Source organism: Chiloscyllium punctatum, chromosome 10 (assembly GCF_047496795.1).
Source record: "Chiloscyllium punctatum isolate Juve2018m chromosome 10, sChiPun1.3, whole genome shotgun sequence".
Classification (NCBI taxonomy): Eukaryota; Metazoa; Chordata; class Chondrichthyes; order Orectolobiformes; family Hemiscylliidae; genus Chiloscyllium; species Chiloscyllium punctatum.
The window spans coordinates 87,894,751-87,908,279 of record NC_092748.1 but is presented as its reverse complement, the minus strand read 5'-3'; the positions used below and the strand labels follow the sequence as shown (position 1 = coordinate 87,908,279).

The window sequence follows — 13,529 nt, the reverse complement described above, 5'->3', positions numbered from 1 at the left end:
GATCTGACAATAAAATTGGTACCATGTGCCTTGATATATATCTTAACTGTGAAAGAACATTCACTCTTTCTATAACCAGAGACTTCTAGCCAAGCTGAAAGGTAATGATTAAAAAGAACTGTGACAAGCTGAGTGATAAACTGGAGAGACCTTAGTAGATAACTATTGTCCATTCTGACAAATAGGTATTCCCTGAAGATTGAACCTCCTGGTTGTTTAATTTAATTGCTCACAGAAAGAGGCAAAGTAAGATCTAGTGGATTAGGATTTTGAGCAGCTTACAAATGAACGTTAATTACATTTCAACAGTCATCAAGTTACAGTCAATAACCTTTTTTAGACAGAGAGAAAGAATCTCAGAGGAATTTTGCAAAAAAGATCTTGCAAATAAGTTAGCTGTTTCAGTAATGCTATAATGTTGATATTGAAGTGATAACATGAAATATTGCCTAATATGTCTTGACTGCAAAACACCAGGACATATTCAACATGATAAGTCGTATCTTATCAGCTTGCTTACTCCAGATCATCCGCAATGTAATAGAAGTAGCCATGAATAATGTTATCAATTGCAAAATTGAAAAGTCTGTTCACAAATATTTGATTTAGACTCCCAATCTCACTACAACCTTGATCTAAATATTGCCTGAATTTCAGAGGTTAAGTGAGAGTGACCACCTTGACAAGAAGGTAACCTTTGTCTGTATGTGACTTCAAGGAGCCTTAGTAACTGTAGTCAATGGGAATTGGAAAATGAGTCTAATGGTTTTCTTGAGTTATACTCAGCAAAAAGGAAGATCACTATGGTTTCAGCCCAAAGCCATCATAGTGGGAGTTCTTAAAGAAAGCAACTTAGAACAAATCATCTTCAGCTGCTGCTTCATTGACATTTCCTCCATCAAAAGATTGGCTGTTCACAGACAGGGGAAAATGGATCAAATTTCAGAAACAGTTCAAATACAAGCTATTAGAATTGATTAAGACTGTTATGTTATCACTGTCTGGCTGCATAAAGTGGCTACGAGATACTGCAAGAATTTATCAGAAACCTTTTTGGGAATAAAAAGTGATGTGATGATGTAGGTGTGGGAGGAAGGAATACCTTTCCACTTCAAACTCAGTATTCAGAATGTTCCATGTGTAATTATTCAGAAAGTGGAGCATTCCATGCCTGTACACAAGAACCAGATAACACTGAAATCTGGATTTATGAATGGCATGTAACTATGCCACAAAATTGTTAGGCAATGACTCCTCCAACAAAAAAAAACATAATTTGACATTTAGTATCATGACAATCAATGATGCCAGATTATCAATATTCAAGGAGTCATCATTAGCCAGAAGCTTAACTGGGCCAGTCAATTAAATGCATGTCAAAGAGTGGAATGGGTGGTTCACAACTTCGTAAGGCGTCACCACCACTTACAATGTTTAAGTCTGGATTTTTATGGAATGCTTCCAAATTTCTTGCATCGGTGCAACTGTAAAAATGCTCAAGTGGTATAATGTAATCTTGGACAAAATAGTGCCTTTGATCAACAACCTATCCACCACTGGCAAACTACAGCTGCAACATGTAATATTTAGAGGATACATTATTGGTACTCACTAAGGCTTCTTGAACAGTACTTTGCAAGCCCTTAAGCTATTCTACCAAGAAGTACAATAGCAGATGCAAGTCCTTCAAATTGCACACTATCTTAACTTAGATAACCAGCATGCTGCTAATTTTCCTGCGATACTATTGAGTTAAAATGCAGGAAAAACATACTGTAGTGCACTGTGGGACTCGCTGCTCTTATATATGATTGGCTTCTACTGAATGATCTGGGATGTAATCTGTAGATTCATTGCTACCCATCTTCAAATGGATATTTTTCTACAATATTGATGCCTAGTGAAGGATGGTAGAAGATAGGCTCAATCTTGAAAATGAATAAATACTTATAAATTTTAAAAAACAACTGGTTGCATTTACTCCAAGATGCAAGATCTGTTGTGAGATAGCAGGCTCTACATAAGAGTAGGTTTACATGCACAATTCAGGGGCAACTATACAATATTGGTACAGCATACTGAACACATAGCTTACAACTGATTAACTCCTCCCAGGTACATTGCTTCATATCCTGATGTCTGGGGCCTATCTCATGATGTCATTAAACCCCTTCATGCTGTAACTTTCTTATACAATAATCATCACCTTCTTAAATTTTGGTCTTGTTAATGACATCTGTAACCGAAGAAGGCATTAAGAAAAATGCATTTGTGAAACAATTAGAATTTCTGTGAACATAGAGAAAAGTAGAGGATCTAAATCACTAGAGTGAGAGAAGGATTTGCTCGGACATATGACTTCAAGATGCTTGTTTCAAAAATATTTAATGTCACCAAAATTTTGTTTTCAGCATTTTTCATTCTATTTTCATATAAATGGTTAAATAAAGATGCCATAGACTTACCAGACCAAGGGGCTGCTCTCTCGTTAGAGAGAGATGACTGGTGGTAGTTTAACCTGAGGGTTACCACACCTCATGTGAGGGGAGAGGTTGAGAAGGAGAGTTATTCATGGTAACCTCAGCCAGTGCATGAATTGAACCAGGGGTGTTGGCATCACTCTGCATTGCAAACCAATTATTTTTGATCAATGTCTTTTAGTTTTTTGTCCATTAGACAGTAGCAAAAACTAGATGTCCAGAATTGCAATCCCTGAGACCATCGCCATTATGTTAAAAGGAAGCTAATTAATCTTTTCTGATCCAACAGTACTAAGTATATTTTTTTTAATCTATGTCATGTGCCAACTTGGTGCATATTATCACCTTTGAACTGCAGAGAGATAACAACTCTTTGATAAGAGCATCACCGAAGCTAATTTGTGCACAGGACCTGTACCCCTCATTTTAAAATGGTTCAAGAGGTGGTCATAGGGTGAGATGCATGACAGACTCACCCTGCCATGTCAACCTAATGCCATTTTATCTCTCAAAGGTTGTCATCATTTTCAATTTTAATTTCCAGGTGTGGATAATGTTGAAGGCATCGCTGTGGACTGGATTGGGAATAACTTGTATTGGACAGATGATAGTTATAAGAAGTCGATAAGCGTAGCAAGACTGGAGAAGGCTTCTCAGACCAGGAAGACTTTGGTAGAAGGTGAGATGTCACATCCAAGAGCCATCGTTCTGGATCCTATGCATGGGTGAGTGCTATTTTTAACCAGCTTCAGGAAACTTCATCTGATGTTAGAATTAGTAAGCCTTGTGCAGGACTCACAATATTTCTTTTTACCTAGAGAAATAATGTATGATCCCATGGGAGTATGGGGTACATTAATACAGGTTGTACATTGTTATTGCTTAATAAAAGGACTTTGTTCGCATCAGAGACCTCTAGTAACTTCACAGTAAATCTGCAAATGAGCAATTAAAATTTTTAAAGTCTAATGTAGCATTACCCATAAAATCTTTTGTTTCCTTAAACAGCTCTTTTTATGGGCACAAAATATTATGGAATGGAGGTTTTAAAAAGCAGTTCCAGTTCAGCTGCACGAGTAGAAGCAGAAATTACACACTGGAGGCAGTGGGATATCAGCTGGACTGACTTATTACCCTAGAAATTGGATCACCCATGAAGCGAGGCCCAATTTGGGTGCAGTGCATGTTCCAGGTGAAGGAAAAAGATAAATTGTTTAGCCTGACTCAATTTAAAAAAAAGAATTGGTAGAAACCTACAGAGAACAGTCACAGTGGCAGAAGAAGGGTGTGTGTGATAATGTTGGTGGCGCAATCCCTGCAAGATTGGCCAGCTGAAATTATAGTAAAGGCTCTAAAGTATGTCTGGAAGGAGGGTGTAGACTATCACGAGGGGGCATGCTGCAGCCAGAATTATCCAAGGTTTTAGTGTTGAGCCGGAAGGAACTGTTCATATTATTGTAAGTATTTTTATAAAATATCGTTGCAGTTTTGGTGGTAAACTCTTTCAGGGTTACAGGTTAGACTGTGTGTGGACCTGGTAATCTCAGGTTACCTATGTTGAGCATACATGAGTCTCTGATTTGACTCTCAAACAAACATTAAGCCCCTTATGAGCACATTCAAACAGCCTGATAGATGACTTTAGGCAGCTTCAGCCACAATTTTTATGCTGCTTTCACACATTTTTAAATAATAGTTGAATGTCCAATTTCCCAACTCCTCCCCTGAATGTGCTTACTCATGGTTAGATGAGCTACATGCTTGAATTGGTGCCACAGAAATTTATTGTTCTGATAAAGGGTCACTTCACCTGAAATGTTAATTCTGATATCTCTCCGCAGATGCCAGACCTGTTGAGGTTTTTCCAGCAATTTTAGATTTTTGTCTGCACAGAAATTTATATTTGACTTTTGTTCAAAGCAATATTTATTCAATAGAGTAGGGTAGACAACATTGAACTTAATACTTCAAACAAAAAGAAAATATTGATAATTTTATTTCTGAAGTAAGTTGTTATAATGCTTTCTTCTGAAGGAATTTGGAGGCACTTGCTTCTATTTAATGCAAGTGACTAATCTTTGTGACGATTTTCAATATGAGTGCTCAACTGTATTTTGATCTCATTTGATAATTATGTGTGTTGCCACAAACCTTTAATGTGGATATTACATGCCCCTGCCAGGTGTGTTTCCAACAGGTGGGAATGTAAAATAGATTACCTAGCTCCCACTTCCCCAACAACTCTCTTGTTATTAAATAGGATGGACAATGCTGATATTGGAAGCCAGCCCACCATATATATATAAATAAGTAAGGGTAAATTAAGCTTGTTAAAAACTCTATTAACCCTGATATTTCCCTGCCCATGCCATTATACAGTTGGCATTGGCAAGTTTTGGTGGTCATGGGGCATGGACATGGTAAATAGACAAGGTCTTTTCGCCAGGGTGGGGAGGCAAAACCTAGAAGGCATAGATTTAAGGTGAAAGAGGGAAGATTCAAAAGGGACTGGAGGGCAACTTTTTCATGCAGAGGGTGGTGCATGTATGGAATGAGCTGCCAGAGTTAGTGGTGGAGGCTGGTACAATGTAAAAGGTATCTGGATGGGTTTATGAAAAAGGAAGGGAATATAGGAATATGACCCAAATGCTGCCAAATGGGACTGGATTTATCTCGAATATCTGGTCAGCATGGACAAGTTGGACCAAAAGGTCTCTTTCTGTGCTGTGCATCTACATTACTCTATATTTTACCATATTTATTAAAATTAACTGTTTTCCTGAAAGGTACTATTTCCAAATGATTTTCTTCAAAAAAGCAGTGAACACTATCACATAAAGTGGCTGTTTTGAGGTTTAATTTGTGGCTAAGTATTTTATGTTTTCAAAGTTACTTGCTCACAACTATTCCTCTTGACGCTACTGGAAGTATCAGTAAAGGTAATTTTATCGAATCTTAGTGACAAGTAAAGTATTTGTCGCAGTCTTGTAATTTTGCAGCTCTTCCTATGCTGTCAGTAAAAATATTGGACTTGGCAGGTTGCCTGAAAGGGTCGGAATTCTTGAAAATCATCACCCAAATTTTCTTTGTATGAAGTGCAAATGCCATGACAGGCATAAATCTAGCCTCAGGGCAGGTTTATCACTGTTTTTGTCAGTTTATTTCCACGCCAAGAAACAAATACCGATCTGCAATATGTCAGGATTGTTTTTTTTTTTCTTTTTTGCCTGTGAAAGGTGGGGAAAGGATAAAGCTGGAACATCAAAACAAAACCAATTGTCTCATGAGTGAAGTGGAAAGCCCAGTGTCATATATTAACTGAATGGCACCCATGACTTGTCCCTAACTCTTTGAATAATGGATTCCATATTAAAATTTCATTTTCTCCACAATTCTCTGATGTGACCTGAACTCTGCAGAGCAACACTGTTTTGTTTTGATTGCAGCCTTGGGATGTTATCAAAGTCTTGCAGACTTACTCTGAGACTGACCGAAATCTCAGTTGCTATGTTGATTGCAGGCTTTCTTTCATAAATATTGATACCAAAAACAAAATCACCCAGGGCAGAATTTTCCTGTTTTCAGTCAAAGTGTTCTCTTGAGTGAGATTCATGATGCACGGTCTGACATGACTCAAGCCACTTTTCCAATGCAATCATCCAGTCTTCATCTCATTAATTATGCTGCTGGGCTTTTGGGTGCCTTTCCAATTGTGGAGGTTTGATGAAGGGTCACTGGACTCGAAATGTTGTCTGGACTGCTTTCTTTCTATAGATGCTGAGTTTCTCCTGCACTTCTCTTATTGTTCATATCCTTTCCTGTTTACAAATGTTCCTGATTGTATGGGAGATATTTGAATGTCCACGGGTGTGGTCTTGGATCTTTGGAAATATGGCAACATCCCCAAAACCTCTGACTCTTTCAGTCTAATTGGTGTTCTCCTTACTAAATAGGATAAACTCATGGATCATCTGTGAACATCTTGATACAGTGCTGCATTGTTGGATACAATATCTCATGCAAGCCTTAAGTTGATGCCTGGAAGAACATTATGATGAAAAAAATTCAGCATCTATTGACATAACTTGATGCCACACCCTAGCTAGCATGTCACAAATTGATATGAAGGTGTCTCTGGAGATACAGAGTCTCCTCAGACACTGCTGACATGATTATGCACGTAGCCCTTGGTAAATACACTATGTTTGAAGGAAAGTGCATTCTCCTAGTTTTGAATGGCATCTGTTTTTTTTTGCCAGTCTCCCCTTTGCAGGCCCTAGCTCAATAGCTGGTTGAACAAGTTCTGTACCACGAGAAAAAATTGTCCTTCACCACTTACACTCCTCTTTCTCCTTCACTCTTCCTCACTGGGGGAGCAGTCCCTAATGTAATGGAGGGGACAGTGATTTCTAGCACAAGTTCTGTAGTGCCTAATTTTATTTGCAGCATTTTGCTTACCTCCCAAAGGAAATGCCTAATGCAGCTTGAAAAACAAAGAAAAGATAAATTAGCAATGCAAAAAAAATCTTCAAACACTGTTCTGCTAAATTCAGCCAATGTGCCACTTGCAGCCTTTATATCCTTTGCAACACTGATAAAAAAGTAACTCACAACAACTACACTGTCTGTTCAGCCACCATACTCTGGCATGGGAGACTTATTATTGTTGATTTGTTCCAACTGACCTTTAATTAGATTTTTAAACTTAGTGGCCAATTTTAATAACTGTTGAATGAGAGGTTTGCATTTTAATGTTGTGTAACCTATGGTCATGACACCTGGTTTCACATATTCCCAGTTGTCTTGATTTCAAGAGATAAAATTAAACCGATTGTTTGATGGGTCAAAAACACAGGAAATGAATTTGAATCCATTCTTTAGAAAATTAGTTTCTAAATCATGGAATATCAAAGGCCATTAACAATACTAAGGAAAACTAGTTGTGAAATGATGATGCTAATGTTACTGGTGCTACAGATAACATTGATGAAGGCAAATAAGATTTGCATGATAATGTTACTTAACCAGACTGTAGGACGCATAGGTTAAGTGATTCAAATTATGATCAGAGTGATATTGAAGGATTTCAACGTGTTGGTTTGATATGCGCTCGATTGAGTGTTGACTTGAGTTATATATCTAGACCATATGAAGATCCTGACACACTTAATTTTGATGGAATTATACAGGAAATTGGAAATTCAGATAGGCAATTCTCCTGCAACTGGTATTCTTCAAGAAAGCTTCTTAATGTGGGAGAATTTTAAAGGGCTATGACTCACCTAGGCTTTATAGTTACACAGGAAAGTTTAGAGGCTCAAAAACTCACTCTAACTCCTGAGTAACTATTAAACTTCATCCATGACTCAGCACTGAGACCTGCCCCTCAACCCCTCAATGAAACCAAGCACTACCTGTCCTGATACAAACCCCACCCCACTGGATCCCCCTCTCCTATTATCATTAGATCCACACATCTCTAAACCCCAATTCATCATCTTCCCTTCCCTGACAACTCCTAAAGTACCAAAAACTAAACAACTGTCTCTGCCTCCATTCCCCCATCCTCTCTTCCCTCCCCAGGCCACCAAACCAACCTCACTTGATCACTCATTCAGCCTGACATGCAGCCCATTCTGGCATATACACGCATAGGCTGGAAAAATACAATTGGCAATAATAGCCTGGACGAGATGTTCATTGATTGCTGTCCACACAGTTTCTTAGAGAAGCCCATTCTAGAATCTGTCACAAAGTATATATGCTAAACTCAGTCTTGTGTCATGATCCAAGTTCATTTAAGGAACACAAGTGAAGCACACCTAGTCAATGATAACCGCAATATGATTGGATTTTGCATGCATTTTGAAAAAGAGAAGATCCAGTCGAGGACAAGTACTTTAAACTTATTTAAGAGCAAATAAGTGCGCATGAAAGCTGAGATAACTGAAGTGAACTGGGTACTGAACTGGGGGGGTAGAACAATAGAGAAGCAATGGCAGACATTTAAGGGAGGTATTTCAGAATACTCAGAGTATTAGGTAATTTGGGGACTTTTGATCATTTGGCAAAATTGTTTTCACATTTGTGATAGCTCTGAGAATATTAGAGTTTTGTTTTCTGAAAGTAGCCCAGTGAGTTGTGACAAAGTTTGGGGGCTTGTCCAGATTAGATGTATATATCATATCAGGCCTGGAGTTAGTAGGTAAGAAAGGAAAAGAAGGAAACTCCAGGTTTGGTAGAGTCAAAAATAAGGTGACATTAAAGATAGCTAAAGCATTGCTGCAAGTGAAACGGATGACCCTGATGAACTTACAAAGGTCATAAAAGTCAGTTGATTGAATTGGCAAGTAAATTAGAAGTGGAATTGCCAAACAGGCAGGGCTAAGGCAGCATAAATATTTGAAAGAATTGTACAACAATGACTATTGAAAATAGTAAGAAATAGGAGTCAGTTCATATTGAACTATTGTAGTAATTTGAGCATGAGGAGAAAAGGAGGAGGATGAAAACGGAAAACAAAACAAGAAATCTAGATTTTTAGTTGAAAAATAATAAAGAAGGAGGTAGAGCATGATCAAACTTAGAATGTGGCAATTTTAAAATAAGATGGGGACATGAAACGATAATGCATACTATGACAGAAAATATATTAATTATAATCTAGAGTCAGGTGAGGTAATGTTTAAGTCTGTACAGGCCCATGGATGCATTCTTTGTTTCATTTGAGAAACTCGTGTGAAAATTGTATTAGCCAAAGGAAAACTGAACGATGCCTTTTTATCCATATCACATTTTACTGCTTCAGAAGCATGCTTTCCCATGTGAGTCAGGCTGAGTCTTTCTAATTACCTTAAGTTTGTTATGGACCAGGCCAGACCTCCTCAAAATATTTCAAGAAGGTAGCCCAGACTATAACTTTCTTAGTTGTTTTAGGCAGATATAAGTTGGATATTCTAGGAGTGATGCAGCTGGTAAAACTACTTGGTTTCAAGTCAAAAAAAAATTCCACACCACTGAATGAAACACAAGCAAAAGAAAACAGAATTTAGAATAACACTTATTTGAAAACCTGACTGACAGGATAGTCCTACAACTTAACAAAGGACTTGTTCCAATTTCCTGCAACACCCCTTGACAAACCTGGTAAATTCAAATGCAGGTTCTTACAGGAGAGATGCTAGAGAGCGAGAGAGTCAGACAGAAACATGCATTGAAGCAGGGAAGTTTTTCTTTCCCAGCAGCTTTCTTTGACCAGACTGCTTGCTGAAACCAAACCAGGAAAACAAAAACCTGGAACTGGGAGAACTGGCCACTCCTCCTTCATTGTACAAGTGTTTAATTTTTTTTAAATGAAAAGCCTTTTCCCTGATGGTTACCTCAAGCAGCATTTGTTAGCCATTAGCAAAGTCCCTTATTCCAGACAAATCAGAACCTCTTCCTTTTTTCAACCCCTCTTGGGAAACAAAAAGGACAATATAACTTTGCTAAAGGAGCAGCATGGTCACACGTTTTCACCAACTATAACACTGATTGATTCCAGCATCCTCCCCACAATAGAGTTATTGGCCTATAGGTTTCTTCCCTCTGCATTCCCTCCCCTTTTGAAGGGAGGGATGACATTTGTTACTAGCTATTAGAAATTTTCCAGAATCCAAAAATATTTCAAAATTCACAACACATCCACTGCCTGATTAATAACATTTATTTAAGATGCTAGGATGAAGTCCATCAGGACCTGGGGACTTGGTGGTGATAAATTCTTTATTTTAGTTTCCTTCAATTCCTTTAGACGTGTATTGTTGAGCTTGCTAGCACAGTGATGGGCATCTCTGGCTAAGCCAGCACTTATTGCGCATCCCTAATTGCCTAGAGGGTAATTATATGTAAACTGCCGTGGGCCTGGAGTCACTCATAGACTACACCAGTTAAGGATGGCAGATCTCCTTCCCTAAAGGAGACTAGGGAACCAGATGGGCTTTTATGACAATTGACAATGATTTCATGGTCATCATTAGACCCTTCATTCCAGATTTTCATTTAATTCAAAATTCACCATCTGCTAAGGAGGGATTTGAATCCAGGTTCCTGGAATATGCACTGAGTTTCTGGGTTAATGGTCTGACAATAATACCACTTTGGCCATTGTGTCCCCACATCATTGATACTTTAAATGTTACCCATTTATTCCTGGGTCTCCGTCTATTTTATTCCATCTTCAACAGGGACATTTTCAATGGAAGGTGAGTATAAGACAGTTACTCTTACTGGAGACTTCCTGGTACCTCCACACTGTACAGAGAAATGCAGAGAGATTTTTAGTATTTGGTCTTTCCAAGCTGGGAGGTTTGCAGCTACATTAGCCCCAAACAAGGTATGGTTACCTGGTTAGGAGGCAATAAAAATATTCACAGAATCTCTACAGAATGAAAGCAGGCCATTCGGTCCATCAAGTCCACACTGACCATCTCACCCAGACACACCCTTTCCTCTCCCACATTCTCCCCCACCCCTGGAACTCTGCACTTCCCGTAGCTAACTCACCGAATCTGCACATTGTTGCACTGCAGGAGGTAACTGGACCACCTGGAGGAAACCCATGCAGACACAGGGAAAATATGCAAACTCCATACCAACAGGTTGCTTGAGGGTGGAATCGACCCTGGGTTCCTGGCACTGTGAGCCTGCCCTCAACCATCGTACCACTCTGTATTGTTGAGCAATTTTCACTTAGTTCAGAATCTATGGACTCCATGGTGTCTGCCTTTGTTTTTGCTGTTCCAGGAAGACTGCAAACATGTATACAATTTACAATATGATCTAGTAAACATGATCTTTTAAAACCGCAACCATCTCTTTGCACAGTCATCTTGGTTTAAAGCAGAATCTCCCATTTTAACAAAAACAAAAGGAAATAATATCTTATTTCCTTTGTTTTTGGACTTGTTTTGTGATGTTTACTGAACCTGTAAGTCTAAAATATATCCCTAGTCCATGTTACTACGAATAAAAGTTTACTCATGCATCTCTGCATCTGTTCATTCCATTTGAGAGCAATGCATTTGATGTGGTTTAAAGCTCTTAGTAATGAAATAGAAAGTTGATAAATCATAGCTTTTTTAACAGAAATTGTTTCTTTTGCCTCCTACATTCAGTTTTCTTTTAATTTTTCGATAAAAAGAATCAGCTGATGTAATGATTCTGCAATCTCATTTGTTCGTCTTGCATTTCTCAGTTCATTTTTGCCGTATCTTCTTCACTTTATTCATCACTGCAGAGTCTGAGCAGTGGTGTAGATTATCTTCCTCTTTGATGTATCTATGCCTAAGGTTTGGGTATTTTAACCTGATTACATGTTTTTATTTTGCATCCTTTCATGTCATTGTTTTTAGAATTAAACTTTTAGGTACGCATACTTTTACATCAAATGAACTATCAAGTTGTATCAAGTGGCAGAGCAAAAGAGGTTTATACCTTGAGTTTGAATAGATTGACTGAGAATACGGAAAAGGAGTTATGTTGCAGTGATATCTAAACACATGGAACTGGAGCCTGGGAAGATGTCCTCTCTTACTGTCTTCTGTGTTGAATAAAATCTGTTGCTATTCATTTCAAGAATATTACTGCACAAGCTACATAATTAATAAGCATGAATAGAATAATCAAATTTGACTTATTTTTTTAAATCTGTAAATATTTTAAAGCTTTTTAATCACCTACTTACAAAAACAGCAAAATTGAATTGAACAGTTGTTGTAAAATCAACAGAATCCCAAGAACTTTGAGTCTCTTTTGCAAGTGAGAAAGCTGCATTATTGGCCCACAGGGGTACTAATAATGACATACACTTCGTACAAGTGATTCATGTTTCATTTGGCTGATATATGGACTGTAGAATTATATTCCAGTCAAACGATCCATTGTAAATTGACTTTGCATACCAACAAATAGATATTCATTGTTTACTTTTCTAAGAAAAAAAAGTGGCAGGACAGAAAACAAAGTTGTTTTAGGAACTAATAAAAAAGTGATCTGAAGGTAAAGTTTGTGTCCTCATTAATTTTAATCAGATGCCATAATTCTTTTTGGCATTGCTATTTTGGGGAACCATTCAGCAATAAGTTTTCTCTCAGCATTTCATCAGAACAGAAAAGTTATTAAATAAAATCAGTTTCTCCAGTTGTCCCATGGGTATGTCAGCTAAGTAATCAAATTCCACTTGTCAGTATATATTAGATAGAGCAATACCTGCTTTTCATTGATTCTAGCCAAAACAACATTACAGTAAAGAAAGATTTCCAATCATAGTCTTTACAGTCACTTATTCCATTAAAATAAAACAAACAAACTCAAGTTTCTGTGGATCTAGTATAAAGAAAAAATATTAATTTTGACAATGTCAGAAATAGGTATTGTAAATCATAAAATGAACATTTTCGTCCACTAATGTACTTCCATAGAATATTTTTGAGCATCAATTCATAATGCCTTCCTACCTTGATATTTAACACACTAATGTAAATGTGACAGGTTGCATACTGATTTCAGAGTACAAGAAGGGTGGCGCTTTTCCAGCAGGTCTTCCCTTGCTTCCCTTAGTAACCTAGAGTATATCCCGTCTGGCCCAGGGGATTTACCTATCCTTATGTTTTTCAAAGTTTTCAGCACATCCTCTTTCCTGACATTAATGTTCTAGCATATTAATCTGTTCCAAACTGTCCTCACAAATGTCAAGGTCCCTCTCAGTAGTGAGTACTGAAGCAAAGTATTCATTAAGGATCTCCCCTACTACCTCCGACTCCAGGCACAAGTTCCCTCATTATCCTTGATCAGCCCGACTCTCACTCTGGCCATCCTCTTGTTCCTTACATTAGTGTAAAACACCTTAGGGTTTTCCCTCATCCTACTTGCTAAAGCATTCTCATACCCCCTCCTAGCTCTCCTAAGTCCAAACTTCAATTTCTTCCTGGCTACCTTGTAACCCTCTAAAGCCATCTCTGATCCTTGCCTCCTCAACCTTAAGCTTCCTTCTTCCTCTTAACTTGGTGT

General features: G+C 37.9%; 1 protein-coding gene across 1 annotated transcript in view; it reads left to right on the top strand.

Moving 5' to 3' along the window:
- The window catches only part of LOC140482363 (low-density lipoprotein receptor-related protein 1-like), a 1,932,271-nt gene that overhangs the window by 965,246 nt on the left and 953,496 nt on the right, over nt 1-13,529 (top strand). Inside the window, exon 12 of the mRNA XM_072579726.1 lies at nt 3,025-3,205. Coding sequence (XP_072435827.1) covers nt 3,025-3,205 — 181 coding nt within the window. The remainder of the gene's footprint in view (nt 1-3,024; nt 3,206-13,529) is intronic.